Genomic DNA, 19,788 nt, shown 5'->3' with positions numbered 1-19,788 from the left:
TTATTTAAAGAATAAAAAATTAAACTATTTTTTTTGTGTGTATTGTAATTTAAATTCGTATTCGAAGAAAAAATTTGATCATCTACAATAAGTTTCACAAGAATATTAGTGAAACATAAATAAATTTGATTATCACAATAATAATTATAAATTAGTCATTGAAACAAAAAAAAGTCAAAAAAATATGTTTGACGAGGATTAAATTTACTCATATGAGATTATATTTTTTAGAAAAAAATAATAAAAATTTAGATTAAAATTATTATTTTTTCATTTCCGTTAGAGGAAAAAGGTATATGTGAGCCATTTGTTTACAAATAGGGGTATATATGAGTCACTTTCATAACAAGAAGTATATCAGCTCTAAATGACAAAGTTAAGGGGTATATCAGACCCTTTTCCCTATAAAATAAAATAGGACGGAAAGAGTATTACTATCATTTATTAATTTTGTTAATAGAGCAAATTAAATAAATAAGAATCAAAGTGAAATATAACTGAAGAACTAAGTATGTGAAACTAAAATCATAACACATAGAAAACAGTAGACACACTATCCAAAGTAAGTGCTCAATATTCTTGAACAAAAAAATGTTCATTGCTTTTAAAAGCCTATTATTAATTTATTCTTGTATATAGTAAACTAATTAATTAATTAAAACAAGAAACAACATGGTAATAAGAGTTTTCATAAAGAAAGAGACAAGCTGCTAGGTGTAGTCTCTGACTTTGTCCTATGGCTTTTATTTCTTTTATTATCTTCTCACCTACATTTGCTTCGATGCCTTTAATCATAAACAAAGTAATTTTTTCCTAAAATTATCTAAAAATAAAAAAAGTTATACAGTATCTTTTTTGTCTTATATATTGATATTTGATTGATCATAATTTTTTTTAAGAAAAATATATTTCAAAAGTACAAAAATTTATCCTATGATCCACAATCCACATAAAGGTTTTGAACATGCATGAGGATTAAAATACTAAATGTTGGATATAAATAAGAATATGGATCATAATAAAATTTTGTATAACTCAAAATATTTAAAAAAATACCTTTTTTTTTTTTACAAAATTGCGGTTGAAGAAGAATATTTTTGACTCCTCCAATAGTAATGTTACCATATAAAGTAGAACAAATTAAATAATGTACTAAAATTATGACAAACTTAATTAAACATGGCAATTGATATTAATACAGTTACATGAATAAGTTATGAAGAAAAAAATGAAAATGAAAATTCAAAATAAGAATTTCCCCCAATAAAAAAAAAGGACCAAAAAAATTGTGAGATTAATGAAAAAAGGAAAATAACATGTCTTACTTTTTTTTAGTTTTATTAAAAAAATTATACTTCCTAATTTCTATTTTAAGAATTTTCCTTAAATAATCAGGTCATATGACATTTTAAGGCCTCAAGTTTCAAATATCAATTTAGTACATTATATAAATTTTGATTTAAAATCATAAAGATTAAAAAATCATTCTTATTTTTTCAAACTTGGTGCTCAATCTTAGACAAAGTCAGAATTTAAACTTTATCACGATTTTTAAATTCTAAAAATATCTAAGGACATTAGGTGTTAGTAATTATTATATCCATTCACTTTTAATTGCCATAATATTTCTGTGTGTCAAATTATAAAAAAAAATTTATTAAAATTTTATGATATATTTTTTTTTATCATATTGGTATGTAAAAAATTGTAATTTACAGTACTTTTCGGATAACTTTTGAATATATCTAAATTTTTTATTTAAAATATTGAATTAGTATAATCTAATCTATTTTAAAAAATTAATCAAATTAACTTTCGAAAAGCAAATATAACAACTATAAGTGGACAGAGAGAATAGTAATTGTTGGTTTCTAAATTTAATTTTTATACATATATTTGATAAATTTTTCGATACAAATATAAAAACTGCTCTAGATATATGATTTTTACTCCATCCTTATACCCCCATTAAACTAAGACACTTTGAAACAATATATTTCCTTTCATTTCACTATCACAATATAGCTAAAGTTAACCCCCCCCCCCCCCCCTCCAACCCTTTTCTCCTCACCTTTTTTCTTTCTTCTTTTCCCCTTCACCCATCCTCCATTTTCTCATCCCAATAAATCCTCTTTATTCATATATAAATATACATGTACCAATTATACACAAACTACCTAATTAAGTGTCTACAATATACATGAAATCCCAAGATATATAGAACTCTATAGAAAACAATTTTTTTCTCTAAGTTTTGAGTATGACAGAACCCTATTATAATTTCTTCACAGGATGGTTCAACTTTCTTCCTCTTCATCAACAATATATTTCATCTTGCTACAACAAAGAAATTGCACCTTCTTCACCACCACTAAGAGAAGCTCTTCCACTTCTCAGTAATAATAATAATAAGTATTCTTGTGAGAGTAGTAGTACTACTTTTTCTCATGAGGAAAATACTACTACAACTAATTATTATAATGAAAATGTGAGTGTATCTCTACATATAGGGCCGCCAAATTCATGTGAAGGAGTAGTAGATAGTGGAGGAAATAAAGAAGAAGATCAATTTGATGTGGTTTCTAATGATAATAACAATACATCATCAACAACACTAAATAAGGGACAATATTGGATCCCTACTCCTTCTCAAATTCTCATTGGTCCAACACAATTCTCTTGCCATCTTTGCTACAAGACTTTCAATAGATACAACAATCTTCAGGTATGTGTACTACAACTTCTCTTAGATACAGAGACGGATTCAGAATTTAAATTAATATATTTTATTTTTTATAAAAAGAACACTCAAATTCTTCAAAAAAAAATAAAAATTGGGTGGAGTTTTGTTCTATTTTTATAAATAAACCAAAACATGATATACATAGAAGGGAGCTAAACTCCTTTCATGAGATATAGAGTACTCATGAGATATAGTGGCAGACAGAGTGTTTGAAATACAAAGTTCATCTGAACTCAGTACTTTTGATGTGAAATAATAAATTTATGTGTAATAATTTATTAAAACTACAACAGTTAGTATGTCCAAACCATACAATTTTAATCTTGAGATGAAATACACAAGAAGTTCACCAAAGAATTCTATATACATAAAATTGATGGGTTAATGATCTTTGAGTTTATTAGCACTAAAACTCATTTTAATTTTAAAATAGTCACAAATTAAATTTTATTGATTTTTTCCATGTGTATTTATATGTTTCACACACACCCCAAAAAAGAGAAAATTGAATTCAAGTTTCAGTTGAATCCAATGAATTTTGTTGCATCCCCCTATATATGTCAGTACACACTTAGCTAGCCAATCTTTGTTTTTTTTTCCCATCAAATTTGAATTTATACTTCCTTTTTAGGGAAATTTTGTGTATATTTTGAATCATTTACAAGTTGAATTCTGATTTTTTTTAATTTTATTTTTTGTTTCATTTACAATTTCTTAGTTAAAATGATTTAGTTGATGATATCATCATAAAATTCTTCATGTTCTATCCATTTGTTATGGATTTTGTACTCACACACATTCAACTAGCTACTTTTCTTCTTCCTTTTTTCCTTTTTGTCTAAACTACTATTACAACTACCAATAATCATGTGATTTATTCCTATTTCTTATTTACTTTTTTTCTTCAATACCACACTTATTTATGCATGAAATTAGGGCTTTTGACAAATTTACTTACATCTTAAAGTTAGGTTACATTAGCTTTTCCTCAATAAAGTCTTAATTTCCTTTTACTTTTCTTTTTTATTCATATAATTTTTGGTATTTGGGTAATAGAGACAATTCAAACAAATTTAGTGCACAAATTTCTGCTACCAGGTGAATATGGTCAAATGTGAAACTGACAATTTTTCCAGTGTTAAAATCTGACAAGATTTTCAGTGTTAATTTTTTTTGACTGATTCAGGAGAATCAGGACATTTTAATTTTAATTTCTTCTATTAATTCAGTAAAAAAAAACATAACAATATAGTATCATTTAATTTAATGGTACTTCTGAGAACTCTCAGTATTTCTTGCAGAATATAACTATTCCTTTCTCCTAAAATTGAATGAATAATCTTAACACTAATACTCCCTTTTTCACCTTTTGTCATCCTCCCAACTTCAAGATAACTCTTGTTCCAATAATTAACTTACTTTATTCATTAACTATTTGACCCTTCAAGTTTCATTAATTTCAATTTGTTTTTTTATGGAGTTGATCTTTCGGATGATGACCATTCAACTAATAATTATTATTTCACACTTAATAACTGTTACTCAAGTGACGATTATCTACCAAATGTTTCAAAAATGTCATAACCTTTCTATGATTTCTATTTTAGGAGTCTTTTAGTCCTATCAAATATATACAAAAAAAGAAGAGAATTTCTGGTATTTTTTTTTCTTTAGTATGATTTTAGTTCAAGAATGAGCTTAAATGAAAAGATATACTTCCTCCGTCCATTTTTATTTGTCATATTGCGCTTTTTGAAAGTTAATTTGATTAATTTGTAAAGTTAAATTAGATTACATTAATTCGATACTTTAAACAAAAAAAATTTAGATATTCAAAAATTATATGAAAAGTACTATAAATTACAATTTTTTGTATATCAATATGATGAAAAAATATCTCTTAAAATCATGGGCGGATCTACGTTGGTACAAGGGGGTTCATTTGAACCTCCTTCGACAGAAAATTATACTATTCATACATTGTTAGAATAATATTTTACGTATATATAGTAGATGTCGAAACCTCCTCGTCTACTCATGTCTCTTTCTACGAATTTTGAATCCCTTTATTGAAAATCCTGGCTCCACTACTGCTTAAAATGTTAATCAAAGTTCTTATAGTTTGACTTTAAAAATAGAAACCATGACAAATAATAGTGCACGGAAAGAGTAGTCAGTAATACTTCGTATATTGAAGCTAGTTCGGTTTTGTGATGACATGTTTTCAAAATTAGATGCTTTGATATGATGTACTGTTTGACTAAAATCTCTCAAATAGATTATGGATGATTCATTCATTAAAGATATCTTATTTTTGACCCTTGGAGACAGATGTATGAAATGTTATATATATATATATATATAATATAATGTAATAATTTGTTTATTTATATTTAAGGTCTCAGAAATTTTAATTCATGGATACTGAATTGTCTATAATCAAAATTTTCAACTGGTGCACTTATTATCAAATCCTGAGATTGGATGCTCAGTCTTCCTATTTCTTTATCTTTATTTATTTCCTATCAGACTGTTTGGATGGGCTTTAGGCTCTCTTTCTCTTTTTCTTAAAATTAAATCTATAAAAAAATTATTTTATTTTATGTAAATATTACAAAACTGTTTTAAAAAGTTTTTTTGACTTAAAAAAAAAATTAAGATAAGTCAATTAAAATAAACTTTCTAAGTTTGCAATATAGTATGTTTGAGTCAACACATTAGATTCTATGGAACTAGGTCCATTGTTGGTTCTATATACTAATAATGATGTTAAAAATCTATTATAGCAAAAGGGATATTTAGTAGCATAGATATTCTATTGCCACATGAACATTTAGCAGTAATTGAGTAAATTACTTAATTTATCGCATCTAATATTGCTAAAACTTTTAGCAGCATATAGTTGAGCATGAGTCTTTAATGACTTTTATATATAAAAAAATGGTTATAAAAAACCTATATTATATTATTGCTGCTAAATATATTATATTATTGCCACTTTTACAAAAGAAAGAAATAGTAAACTCTTACTCGTCAATCAAGGTATATAACTTAAATCCGTATCAGTACATTTGTTTCTAACTAGAGTTTTTCTTGATCTTGTTAATTAGATGCATATGTGGGGACATGGATCTCAATACAGAAAAGGTCCAGAATCATTAAGAGGTACACAACCAAGTGCAATGTTAAGGCTACCATGTTACTGTTGTGCACCTGGTTGTAAACACAACATTGATCACCCAAGAGCAAGGCCATTAAAAGACTTTAGAACACTTCAAACACATTACAAGAGGAAGCATGGTGCTAAGCCTTTCATGTGTAGAAAATGTGGTAAGCCATTTGCTGTGAAAGGTGATTGGAGAACTCATGAGAAGAATTGTGGTAAGATTTGGTATTGTATTTGTGGATCTGATTTTAAGCATAAGAGGTCTCTAAAAGACCATATTAAGTCATTTGGACGCGGTCATGGCGCAGTTGGGGTACCTAATCTTGAAGAACTAGAGGAAGAATCAAACTCTGAGATTGAACAAGATTTAATGTAAATCATTGTTTACAGTTCAGTGCTAAGAACTTTAAAGGTCGAAGACTTTTGTAACGAGCTATATGTTGACTTTGCTTTTGTTATGATATTCAAATTAAAGTTCGTTCTATTTTTATTTTATTTTGGATGAGAAATGTAAGGTTTGTGTAAATGATTTTTTCTTTTCTTTCTAGCTATGTAATATAAAGATGTGTATTGTTTCAGTGTTTACTAAGTTTTCTTCTTAATTGTTAGGAAAAATATAAGGTTGAGAATATGCGTTGGCAAAATATGTTAATTAGGGTTTGTCATGTGAAGAAAATGAATCTTCCTCTTTCTAATAGTATACTATTCTCTCGGTTTCACAAAAAATGATATAATTTGACCTGATACGAAGTTTAAGATTATAAAGAAGACTTTTGAATCTTGTGATCAAATTCAATTGAATCCGTTTCTTATGCGTGCGTTTTGTTTAGCTGTTGAGAAAAATGTTTTTTTGAAGAACAATTCTATTAGGTTTGTTTAACATGACTTTGTGTTCTATAGCAATATGGGTTATGATTTAAATTTCTTCATCTTAACTAAAATTGTTGGATTAAAGTTTTGGGAATAAAAACATTTCGTTAGAAACGCCATCCCATAAAAATAGGCCTCGCAAGATATAAATTCAAATTTAGTCGGACTTCAATTACTATAAAAAAACAAATTTTGTTTTCACATCAATTTAATGAAAATTCTGTTATAAAACAAGATTTTCCAAACACCGGACCAGCTCGACGGGAAAACGCGCACGTTCTCATTGAAATACTTTAAAATTTTCTAATTTTTTATGTGAAAACACTAATATTTTTTCCTTTTTCCACTAATTCAATCAAAATAAAGATGAAATATTCATCAAATATATCATAAAATGTCAATAACTTTTAATAGTGAATAGAGATATCATGCATCGAATGGATTTTTTTTCGTTTCTTGTTTATTTCAGGAAAAATAAATGGATTTAATATGTGGAAATCAATGCTTATTTCTTTAAAATAAAGTAATTATTTTTTTTTTTACTATATAGAAAGGGAATAAAGTGCATATAAGGAGAAAGAGAACAGGCTGAACAGCAATATTTTCTTTTAAGAAAAAAAAAAAAAAAGCAAAAAAGGTGATATAATACGGAAACTAGAAATAAAAAGGAGAGAAAAAATATATGTCATTTTGTTTCTTACATTACATACAGTAATAATACTAAGGGAGTTGGTTGCAGAAAAAGTTGATGACATATAAATAATTCAGTTTTTAACTTTTTATTGCAGAAAATTCTATTCATTGAGGGTTAATATTTGGAGATGAAGTGTATTTTTTTTTTCCATTTTAGTTTCTTAACCATCTTGTATTCAACACTTGGTGGCACCCAAATTTATTTCCTATATTCTCTATATATTTACTATTATTGTTGGGGTGATCAGTAAACATCTTATTTTGGCTATAATGAATGGAGTTGGGAAAAATTTGAGGCACTTTTATAATTTTATAAGCGTATATATTGACTGATAGAATAGCATTAACGACACGATTAGGATTTTCGTGGAGTGATAAATATTTTTTTATTTTTAGTCTGATGATTTAGATTTGAGTCTCCTTAATATGAAGTTGAATCTCATTAATACGAAGTTGCTTTTGTTAGGGAGTGTTTTGCCTCCCAACTAGACTTTCTAGCACAAATCTAAATTTAATGAGACTTCAATATGAATATTATCGGCGTGACTCTGGCGCGAATTCGAGTTTCTAGCACGGATCTAAATTTAGTCGCACTTCAATGTGGATATGGTGAGACTTTCTGTTCCAATATAAATTTAGTCGAACTCTAATATGAATACTCTGGATGCTGGATAACGGGAAATTAATAAAAAAACATTTAAGGACATATGCAGGGGTGACTCGACAGTGTTAAAAGAAAAGACCTGTGTCTTAGACCCCCAAATTTAAGGGGTCTCATTTTTAATAATAATAGGTTATAAGTTATTATTTTTTAGCAAATATTAAATACTATTTGTAAAAAAATAATCTTTTCATGAAAATGATTAGAAGAAATTTGACATACATGAAGTACTATCTTATGAAAAATAATTTAAAATAAGAATGGTTATATTATCAATTGAAAACTAGAAGAAATCAGTTACACCTGCATAACCACAAATAGTTTTCGTGTTTAAAGGTCAAACTATCATTCCTGATATAAATCTGGTACATTCAGTTCTATTCTATTCAGACCTACATAAAAATGTTCGCGTTCATCGGTATGTAGAGTACCCCTGCACCACAGAGTAGCCAATGTGACTGCTCCACTAGCTAGGTGGGGTTCACAGGTTCAGACGAATCCACTAGCTTAAAAGAAGCTGAGCAGAACATTATGGTTACCTGTGAATTGTGATGTTTTCATTACAACTATGATCAACACATAAATGTTGGCTACTCTGAAGTTCAGGCCATTTTTTAACCGTTCGTCCAAGAAGTAGTATGACGAAACAGTCTTCTGAGCAGTGTGTTTCATACTGCAGTATATCTGAAATCAGATTCAAATCCGCGAGGATTGTAACAAACCTATGCTCTATAGTTTCAAACATGAAATATAAAGACTAAGCAGCAGCCAAACGAAACAGTGATTAGTCGCCAACAAGTGGTACTGCATATGTAAAATGGCTGAAGTACATTAGGATGTGTTCATAGAAGAGAAACTCAAATGTATTATGTACCTGTTTCTTGATTTCGACTCCTGATGTGCTGTTGTTGAAGATCAAAAAGCCAATCGTGTATACGATTATGCTTGCATCCTTCCCCAGTTATTGCACCATAATAGACAAGAGGGAAGCAGTTAGTTCATATGACTATTTAGGCAAAATTGTACAAGTTTTGCAACAGCTGATACATGCCACTCTACTTGTTGGATTTAGGGTAATGACATTCAACATTTCCCTTCAACAGATTAAGGCCACAACTTTGTTCATTCTTCGCGCATTCAAAAATGGACCTTAAAAACTAAGATCATGGAGATAAGATCAACTAAAATGTCTTGCACATGAGATGAATTGAGATGATTACAATTTACATATGCAATAGTCCGGTAAAACCATGCACACCGTTGAACATATTCTATCCAATCATTTGCTCAAGAGGTATATCGATCCCAACAATTTTGCGAGGAATACAAACACCCCAACAAAACAAATAAAATGCAAAGGGAATTAACAACATGTTTTAATTAGACTACGGTATCAACTCCTAACTGTGAACCAACAAGACGTATAATCTAGTAATACCAATGGAGTAAAAGAACATGTGTAAGATAACTCAGACACCACGATTATAAAAAAAAAGAAAAAGAAAAGGAAAGTGAAAGAAGAATTTAAATATTTAATGCAAGAACCTGGGAGGGTCAAATAGAGCAAAAGGTAAGTTTGCCTAAAGGTGAATGTTATGTCATTAGGAATATGGCCTACACCATATGCTAAAACAGACCTGCATCTTCCCAGTGGCTTTAATTTGCTTCAGCAGCTGTTCCACTGCATGCTACCAGTCATAATGGAAACTAGCAACTAGTCTGGTAACAACAGAGAACCTATAACTTTGCCAACAGTAGAGCAAAATAGTAACAATTATAGTATGGTGATAATGCCTCTATTAGAAGTTAGTATTTCTTTTGAATTTAATTAAAATTATATTTATAAATATTTGACTATGAACTCAAATTTTATCATATATTAACTTGAAATATTATGAAAACTCGTAAAATTTAAATCTTAAGTCTGCTTCAGCAAGGAGATCACCCTCCAAATATTCCGCATATCCTCATTTTTAATCTTATCTCTCTTAGTATGCCCACCCGTTCATATCAACATCCTCATTTCCGCGACTTTCAACTTCTGGACGTGGGAGGATGCATCTACCTTATAGGCCAATTTGCTATCTAGATGTTGTTGTTGGCTTGTCAACTGCATAAATCATGAGGTAGTGCAATGTGTTCATAAGTTTGTTTGTTTCTTTCATTAATCCTTTTTGCAACTCGGGACACTCTGTATAGTTGGATAGAATCTACAAAAACTGGACAAAATGGATCCGTTAAGCTCAATTCTGAACCTCTCTGTTGGAAGAGATTACGTTACTGCTCGAGAACTTTGACGCACGTAGCAGACATTATCGCTAACTAGGGAGCAAAGATGAAACAACCAAGATGCAAATGGACATCTCAGATTGGTGAACACTGCATACAAGATGCAAGTTCATTGTAAAGGTAATGTACAGATAGAGACCAACACTGCAACACACAAAAACAACTCAGATACCAAAATCCATATGAGGAGATAGTGATTACATTGAGTATCTCAATCTTATTACAAATTCCGAAACTCTTTTTTCTATAGACAGTTACAATTACAATCTCATATTACCCAACCGTTTTAAAAGACTGATGGACGTGCCTCAGGATGCCTTCATCCTTCTTCCATTCCGGCGCCGGCGCATTGACGAAATGAGCATACAATTTATTATTAGCACAAGTAACAGAGATCAAGCTATGACCAAGAACACCATCAATTTCATAATCATAATACAATTGCCCATTTTCATCTTTTCTCTCTTCTGAAGTAACCCCATCAGCATTAGCAATTAAATCTTGCAAATTCACATCAGATAAAGCTAAGTTATTCAGAATTACATCTTTAGGCGCTAATTGCCTAAACCCAGCAAGATAAGTAAGGTACTCTTTCTCAGATTTCTTCTTCGGGTTATAAAACTCACTATCTGTTCCATTTGTGCCCTTTTCAACTTTCGACACCAGACGCTCTTTCCACCCATCGGGGACGTCGTAAATATACTCAGCCGACGCCTTCTTATCGGAATTTCCTCCGTAGCCGCCGTAATTGGCGGCGCTAGCAGCTGTACCGTAGTAAATGTTGAAGCTGGAGGGGGAATCTGCTAAAGAAGGGAGAGAGGTCGTTAGTATTGTGGTGGCTATTGCTGTGGCGGTTAGTGTGGTTAAAAGGGGTTTAGAGGGTGGTGATAAGGTGGATTGGGGTCTGGAAAAGGGTGGTGATACTGGTGGTTTTGTGGTGGTGGTGGTGGTGGAAGAGGAGGAGGAAAGGAGGGATGAGGGGTGGAGAATACTTGCCATGTGGATTGTTTGTGAAATTTTTTTGGCTTAGGGGATAGGCTATTATTTGTCATTATAAAAAATATGGATCTTATCCATTTAGTAAGATTTGGTGAAACAAGCCAATTGTAGTTGTAGCCAATCATCAATGGTTTATGGTGCCATGTCATATTTCCTATTTTGTAAAACACAAATACGATCCTTTAAATTTGTCCGTAACTATATTTGATAAATTTTTAAGGCATTAAATATGATGATTTTCTCAATTACATGTGTTTAAGAAGTTGAACGTCTTATTCTTATGAATGATCATTTAAAATATTTAAATTTAGCCTCGTTTCAATTATGCACAATACTATATACAATTTTATTTCAGGAAACGATTAAATATATTTCTGTACTACTAGAAATAGTTTAAATATATCATTTGTTATATTTTCCAGCCAAATATATATTCGCTCATCATACTTTGACACAAATTTACCCTTAATTATAACCGTAGGACACATGTCAAGCTGAAAGAAAAAGTCCCAAATCTATTTTTTTTTTTTGTTGAAATCCACCCGTAAAATGGATCAAATTAATTTTATTTTCATTTCTTCTTTTTTTCAATATCCAAACATTCAAAAAAAGGCGTTTATGTTCATTAGTTAAAATTCATTCCTTCATAGTTTGATCTAGCCATGAGTAGGACATTAACCTTAAATGACAACAAAGTCAAATTTTAAGGTTAAGCATACCAGTACAACTCTTTCAGAGCTTTTCAATAATAAACTTTATTTGTGTATAATATTTTCACATTTAAATTCAGTGACTACTGAATAATAATTGTATGACAATCTCCAAATTTAGGACCATCTTTGTTACTATCCAACAAATAAACAATCAAATGAAAAAAAATAGTCCAAAATTAAAAAAAGAAAATGAAACCCAGTGTAAATTGTAAAAGTATAAGGTTTAGAAGGTTCTGATGTTGAAAAAAGAAGAATGAAAATGAAAATTAAATGGATTAGATCCAGTTAAACGGGTGGGTTTCAACAACAAAAAAGAAAAGTATTTAGAATTTGGGCGGGTCATTACATTTTGAGCTTTTATATGTGTCATTCTCCGAGGCGGATTCAGAATTTAGAGTCCATGGGTGCTAAGTAGATACATCACCTAAATTAGTTTTACGTTTAATTTGAATTATTCGTCTTTCGATCTATTTGACAAATCAATTAATAAAATAGGAATAAACAACAATTATAATTTTTTTTCAAAAAGCGTCTGAAGGTTATTTACGAAAAGATTAATGACAGTTGAGGGCCTCACATAGCTTGAATTTCAAGAATAAATAGATATTATATAACCAAGAGAGTATGTATATATGTAGAACTGTAGGAGTTTATGGATAATTTTCGATTTTGGGTTACATGAAAATAGTACCAAGACCTATGTAATTGTTTGTCAAGATTACTAACGATCTTTCCATTATATCATCTTGTTGAAGTATATTTAATGCATTTAAATGTTTATGAAATTATCAAATTATTGAAAAGATAAAAAATAAAATTATACCCTTTTTTTTGTATTAGTTAATTAACTTTATTTTTTGCCGTGTTCTTTAAGAGATCATAAAAAAAAAACAATTAACTATTTGTTATAAAATCAAGCTCATAAGAATATAATCATAAAGAGAAGAAGACAAGAGAACTAGACAGAAGAAGAGGAATTTTCTTCATATTCAACTGTATGGTGAATGATATCTCTATTTATAGTGTTGAGATATTATAGTCAAAGGTCACCTTAGAATTATACATAGTTATCATCAAGGTTCATATCACCTTGGAATTATACATAGTTATCATCAAGGCTCATATCACCTTGAATCTTATCACATTGGAAACACTAATACATGAATCTAATTAATTGTTGGATAACTCTAATGGATCATCCACATAACACAATAGATTTATAACACTCCCCCTTGAATGTCCATAGATAATGTGCCTCGTTAAAACCCTACTAGGAAAAATCATGTGGGAAAAAATTCTAGTGAAGGAAAAAGAGTACACATATCTTTTGATACGCACTATTTGTTGCCTCATTAAAAACCTTGTCAGGAAAACCCAGTGGGAAAAAACCTCGATCAAGGAAAAAAGAGTGCAACGCGTATTATACTCCCCTGATTAAACATCACTTAATTTCTTGTGATGATGTCTCCAATCTTTGTACATTGTGGTTGGTATATTCTTTTTTCAAAGAAAAACCACACATTTCTTGAATATAGTGTGTCCTTTATCTCAACCAGGCGCACTTTAGATTTGCTTCATGGAGGACTTTTATTTCTGCATAGCAACATTTGCTTCATTGATCGCCAGGATATTATTGTGCCTCCACATGCAAACACATAGCGTGCTTGAGATAGATCTTTATGCGGATCAGATAAATATTTTGCATCTGGGTAACCAATCAATTTTGTCTTGGATTCTTCAGGATAGAATAGACCCATAATTATAGTTCTTCGAGGATATTCAATCATGTGCTAAACACCATTTCAATGTCCTTTTATTGGGAAGAAACTGAATTTTGCCAGTAAATATACTGCAAAACAAATATCTGGTCAAATATTGTTAGTAAAATGCACTAATGCCCTGATTGCACCAAGATAGAGTTTCATCACCAAGAAATTCCTTATCCTTCTTTTGAGATCAAACTGAATCATCATTTATGTCAAGTGATCTCATAATCATTGGGGTACTCAATGAATGCGATTTATCCATATAAAATTGCATCAAAACTTTTCAGTGTATGTGCACTGTTAGACAAATATTTCATTTGTCAAATTATCAATCTGTAGGTCAAGACAAAATTTTGTCTTACCAAGACCTTTTCATAAAAATTCAAGGACAATTAGGGTCATTCTTTTGTACCCTTTTTCTTCCTTGACTATTTCAATCCATATAAGGATTCTTGAAGCTTTATTGGAAAAGTTTCTTTCAAACTCTTATATGTTTCAGACACCTCGATTGTTTCAATGATTTTCATATAATCTTCATTGTCTAGCTAGACGTTACAATTATTCATTACATGCATTCAAGTTTTCATATGTTGCCAGATCAAAACAAACCTCATTGCATCTACCAAAGGAGAAAATATCTCCAATAATGTCAGTATTTTTGCGATAAACCTTTATGCCCCAAGGCACAAATCGTATTTGATATCTTACGGTTATACTATCACATAATAATTTATTTGTACCCCACTGACATTATAACTTGATTTATGGACTACCAGTCCAAAATGTCACTTTTCTAAGTGAAACAAAATATACTTGAATTGTGCATTTTACTTGGCCAACCATTTATCTGTCCACACTATATGACAGATTTGAATTTAAGATCCTCGTCACAATTTATATCATTGAACGGTACCTCATATCAAAGATACCGTCGACGATTATTTGATATCAATTCCAATAAGACATAACTTATCGAGATCTCTTCATTTTTCATTATTTCAGGTACCTGAACCTTTTTCAAGATTTTATGAAGTGTTATGTCAATGTGCTCCTTTATAGCACTTGCCTTCATGAAATTTTATATTTGGAATCGATTGGTCTATTACGCTTCCGGCGTATCATAGACTCTGTCCTTCAAGGACTTCACATTGAAGCATTTGCAGCTGAATTATATCATAGGGTCAGTGCACTCATCTGGCAACTGATTTGCAACATTACACAACTGAATTATCCCTTGAACTTTAAGTTCACATATTTATTTAACGAGGATCTAGATAATTCATAATTAACCTCACACATAATTTTCAGCTGTCAATCATCTCTCCCCCTAATGTTAGAAAATCTAACATTCATTCCAACCTTATTTGAAAGTTCATCTTTGTGCGTGGTGGAGCAATTAAAATCATAACCGCACATTCAACATTTTAGATGAAAATTATGTGGTTCCTGATCCTGAACCAATTTTAATGGGGAAACCTTGTTGGTTTGATGCATACATGTGTTGCTACATGTTAAATAAAATTATCTCATACAAATCTTATTCGGGAGTTTTGTTCTCATAACCATGATTTAGCTATAATTGGAGGCATACAATTTCTGCTAAATCAACCAGCATTATCAATATAATTTCATAGTTTGGAACTGTGCTCTTAATTTTAACAATTCGAGCAAACAACCTTACAAAAACCAATTTGTAAGTTGACAACAAAATACATGTGACCATTGCATAGATGCATCAATCATATAGTTGCAAATGATCCACATGACAGGTGAACGAGCCCATATTCACCCTTTTATATGTTCCAAAAATTTTAGGGGATTACAATCTCAACCTTAGCAGGTACAATGATCATTTTATCAAGAGAACAAGCAACACAAGAAAATTCTTGAAGAATCTTTATTTCTTCATCATATAAATCACCTGAATTCTCAATCACGTTTGCATCACATTTAATCAGAATGGTCAACCAGTCATGCCAACTGATCTTTATTTTAATACACTTATAATTTACTTTTACATGTGATTTCATCAGCATGTACATTTTGTATGGAACAAACAAGAGGAAAAGTAGGGTAATCTTTTACATAAACATTTATAACCCTCTTCGGTTGTAGTGATTTATAGTCTCAATATTTATTTTCAATTCATCCAAAACTTAAAAAGTTTCTTTTGAGACTTACTACAATTCCAATATTATTCCTCTGATAATAGCGCAACTCGTTAGAGCTTGCAATTAATTTTGTGTACTATCACATATTGCATGACACCACCCCTATGGTGAGCATTTCCTTCAAGGAAGAAATTATATTATTATTGTCATGGTCGAAAATCATTACGAGCAAGACGTCTTTCTTGCTTTACTTTTGTTGTACCATAGGTACACAACCAATGACAAATTTGTATTGCCACACAATAATGACCCAACCCTTACAGGCAAGAACTATTTCTTTCTTTTGCCCTTTCGGTAGTTCATACCATAGTGACGTATAAAACGTACAATACAATTAGCCATTTATGCCAAATAAAATTTATTTCCTCTCAAATTTTCCGTAGAGATGAGAAGTGACATGTATCATTTTTTCTCAAACCTTCCATAGAGGTGAGTTGTGGCATATATCCAACCCATAATGATATTATCACATCTGAACCCATTCTCTTATAGAATGGTCGAGCATTCACGATACTCATCACAAGTTACATTCTCTTCAAGGAATGGACTAATTATTTATATGTACTTCATAAATTTGCATTATAAGCACATTGTCATGGCTTTAAAATTCATCATATTTCCATGACACACCTCAACATCACTTTAAAAGATCAAGTGCACCATCACTTTATCTTCCTGTATCATTATAGAGGATTTATAAACTTGTCAAATTATTGGACTGACAACATTCACAAGTCTAATGACCTTTCATACCATTTTGATAATAAAAATTGCCTTCACATTTTGAAGGACTATTTGAAGAACTCATAGTGTTCTTCCTTTTATTATTACCACAATGATGACTATTATAATTATGTCCCTCCACACCCTTATTCATATCATTTATTATTTGTCATATTTCAGATTAATCATTCACTGCTACCACATTCATATGATTGAATGGAACAAGTCAACAGACGGATTTGAGAGTAATCACATGTTGCTACCACATTCTTTTCATGGAATGGAGCAAATTCAATATGATGAATTTCAAGATATTTCATCAAAAATATATTATTTTTCTTAGTCATCTTTTTATCATCGCTATGGTGCATTGTCTCAAACTCAATGTCTTACCCATATAAGGCGTGTTACGCCATAATTCTATGGGACTTGAACCCAATCACGGTGCATCAAAACTCTAATTAATGTCTTACCCTTTTGGTGAGATAGAATTTGAATCTATCGTCTTATCCTCAAATATTTTTAATTATGGTGCATCCAGACTTTAACCTGATGTCTTACCCTTTTGGTGCGATGAAACTTGAATCCATCGTCTTACCCTTAACCAACGGTATAATAAATCGAAGTACAACATGATTTATTCTTTGAGTCTTTCAAAACAATCAAAATAATATTCAAACTAATGCTATTAAAATTTTATACCTTCTTCCATTTAAGAAGTTTTGTATAGCATGTCATATTCAACCAATAGTAGTATATGTCTTCGGTTCCTGATAATTGTTAGTGACTGAACACTATTTTATTTTATTTTAGAAAATACATACCTGATTTTATGCATATAATACTTTGATCTTCATAACGAGGTCAACCAAAATATGAGCTAAAGAAAAACAAGAACTCACTCTCAATTAGATAGAGACTCGTGCTGATAACGTGTTATAAAATCAAGCTCATAAGAATATAATCATAAAGAGAAGAAGACAAGAGAACTAGACAGAAGAAGAGGAATTTTCTTCATATTCAACTGTATGGTGAATGATATCTCTATTTATAGTGTTGAGATATCATAGTCAAAGGTCACCTTAGAATTATACATAGTTATCATCAAGGTTCATATCACCTTGAAATTATACATAGTTATCATCAAGGTTCATATCACCTTGAATCTTATCACATTGGAAACACTAAAACATAAATCCAATTAATTGTTGGATAACTCTAATGGATCATCCACATAACACAATAGATTTATAACACTATTTTATTTTAAGATCATTTTTACAAATTTTGTTTACACTTTCAAGAAATATTAATTGTTAGGATAATGGAAATAAAAACGATTGTTTAATTTTATTAATTGACAAATATTTCAGTAATGTAAATAATTATTATAGAATAGAAAAATAATACTAAATGCTAAAAGTATGATGAATTAGGCTAAATTTCATAAATATAAAATTCTTTAAACATAAATAAAGTAGCAAAATAATTTGAAATAATGTTTAAAAGAAGAAAAAAAAAGGTTGAAAAGCTGATAAATGCTCCAGCAGTTTTTGGAAAGAAAAAAATTTAAATATGTCTAGGAGATCTGATCCCCCCAACCTCAGGCCCAAACGTTGAGCCTTTAACCATCTGCACTACAGGGCACTTTTATACCGTGGGCGACAGGTTTAACATTTATCTATATGTTGCATATATAGACCTATATATACGTAAAGTTTTTGTCTAAAGTTGTGGGTGGCGTGACACCCTACCGCACTGAGTAGATCCGCCCCTGGTCCTTCTGTTAAAATGAAGGATAAATTTGTGTGATAATATGATGAGAGGAGTATATTTGAATTGAAAGTATAACACGAGCGGTATATTTGAATTAAAAGTATAACATGAGGGGTGTATTTGAATAAAAAGTATAACATAAGGGGTATATATTTGGCCCAAAAATATAATAAGGAGTACATTTAAAGTAGGGAAAAAGAAAAAATATATCCCCGAACTATCTTACATAGTATGTAGATACTATCCATCATACTTTTAGGATATTGTTGACCCGGCGTCCAAAAACTAGCCCATATATATCCTTTGTACTAACGTACACACACATGTCATAATCTTATCCACCGTCGATTCAACATTTATTACATATCGGATCGACGGATAAGATTATATCAAGTGTCCCTATTTAGTTTTCTGTTAGAGTGAAGGGCACATATGCCCTAGTTTTTGGACGGTAGAGGCACATATGTCTCAAAAGTATGACGGATGGTATCTGCATACCATGTATAATAGTTTGGATATATTTGTTCTTTTTTGCTTTAAACTATTCCTAAAAGTACACAGACATATTTGACCCTTTGCCCATTTTATTTTTTGTCTCACACGATAAGCTGAAAATTCATTTCGTTAAGAAATTTATCCAGTTAGCACGTCTTTTTTATAATTACACAAAAAAAAAAAAGGGAATGAGAATTTAAGAAGTATTATCAAAATAAATTGATTGAACCGAAATTGATAAAAATTAATTATTGACATTGAAACAGTTCCAATAAAATTGGAGGCAAAAATTAAATTGAAAATCGGAAGAAGGCCCTAGAAGCTCACAAGAATTAGAAAACATATTTATTTTGTGATTTAATTTGGACAAAGAAAATGAGACAAGCAACGAAAAAAATAATAATGCAAAGGAAAAAAGGACAAATATACCCCCAAACTACCGTAAATGGTATGCAGATACCTTATGTCATTCTTTTGGGACATTGGTGTCCCTGTCGTCCATAAATTAGAGCTTGTGCCACTCTAACGAAGGGGTAGGGACACCAATGTCCCCAAAGTAGGACGCACGGGCACCAATGTCCCAAAAATATGATGACAGGGACACCAATGTCCCAAAAGTATGATGGCAGGGGCACCAATATCCCAAAAGTATGACGAAGGGTATTTACATATCATTTTACAATAGTTCTGGAGTATATCTGTCTTTTTTCCCTAATGAAAATT

The 19,788-nt window shown here is 30.5% G+C and overlaps 2 protein-coding genes across 2 annotated transcripts; one reads left to right on the top strand and one right to left on the bottom strand.

The window, feature by feature from the left end:
* Window positions 1–2,021: 2,021 nt before the first annotated feature.
* LOC101262756 (zinc finger protein WIP2-like) lies at window positions 2,022–6,498 on the top strand. The gene is made up of 2 exons (XM_004231067.5): window positions 2,022–2,725; window positions 5,854–6,498. The coding sequence occupies exons 1-2, from the start codon at window positions 2,261–2,263 to the stop codon at window positions 6,283–6,285; spliced, it is 897 nt and encodes a 298-aa protein (XP_004231115.1). The 5' UTR covers window positions 2,022–2,260; the 3' UTR covers window positions 6,286–6,498.
* Window positions 6,499–10,567: 4,069 nt separating this feature from the next.
* On the bottom strand, window positions 10,568–12,447 carry LOC101243638 (thylakoid lumenal 19 kDa protein, chloroplastic). The gene has a single exon (XM_004229571.5). The coding sequence runs from the start codon at window positions 11,419–11,421 to the stop codon at window positions 10,696–10,698; it is 726 nt and encodes a 241-aa protein (XP_004229619.1). The 5' UTR covers window positions 11,422–12,447; the 3' UTR covers window positions 10,568–10,695.
* Between the last annotated feature and the right edge of the window lie 7,341 nt (window positions 12,448–19,788).

The sequence above is a fragment of the Solanum lycopersicum genome, chromosome 1, assembly GCF_036512215.1.
Source record: "Solanum lycopersicum chromosome 1, SLM_r2.1".
NCBI classification, from domain to species: domain Eukaryota; kingdom Viridiplantae; phylum Streptophyta; class Magnoliopsida; order Solanales; family Solanaceae; genus Solanum; species Solanum lycopersicum.
This window is presented reverse-complemented; position numbering and strand designations above follow the sequence as displayed.

Bases quoted from the DNA above. Each gene is read 5' to 3' on its own strand.
- LOC101262756 (XM_004231067.5), top strand. From the start codon at position 2,261: ATGACAGAACCCTATTATAATTTCTTCACAGGATGGTTCAACTTTCTT. The intron at 2,726-5,853 runs GTATGTGTACTA...CTTGTTAATTAG, and splicing joins ATAGATACAACAATCTTCAG to ATGCATATGTGGGGACATGG.
- LOC101243638 (XM_004229571.5), bottom strand. From the start codon at position 11,421: ATGGCAAGTATTCTCCACCCCTCATCCCTCCTTTCCTCCTCCTCTTCC.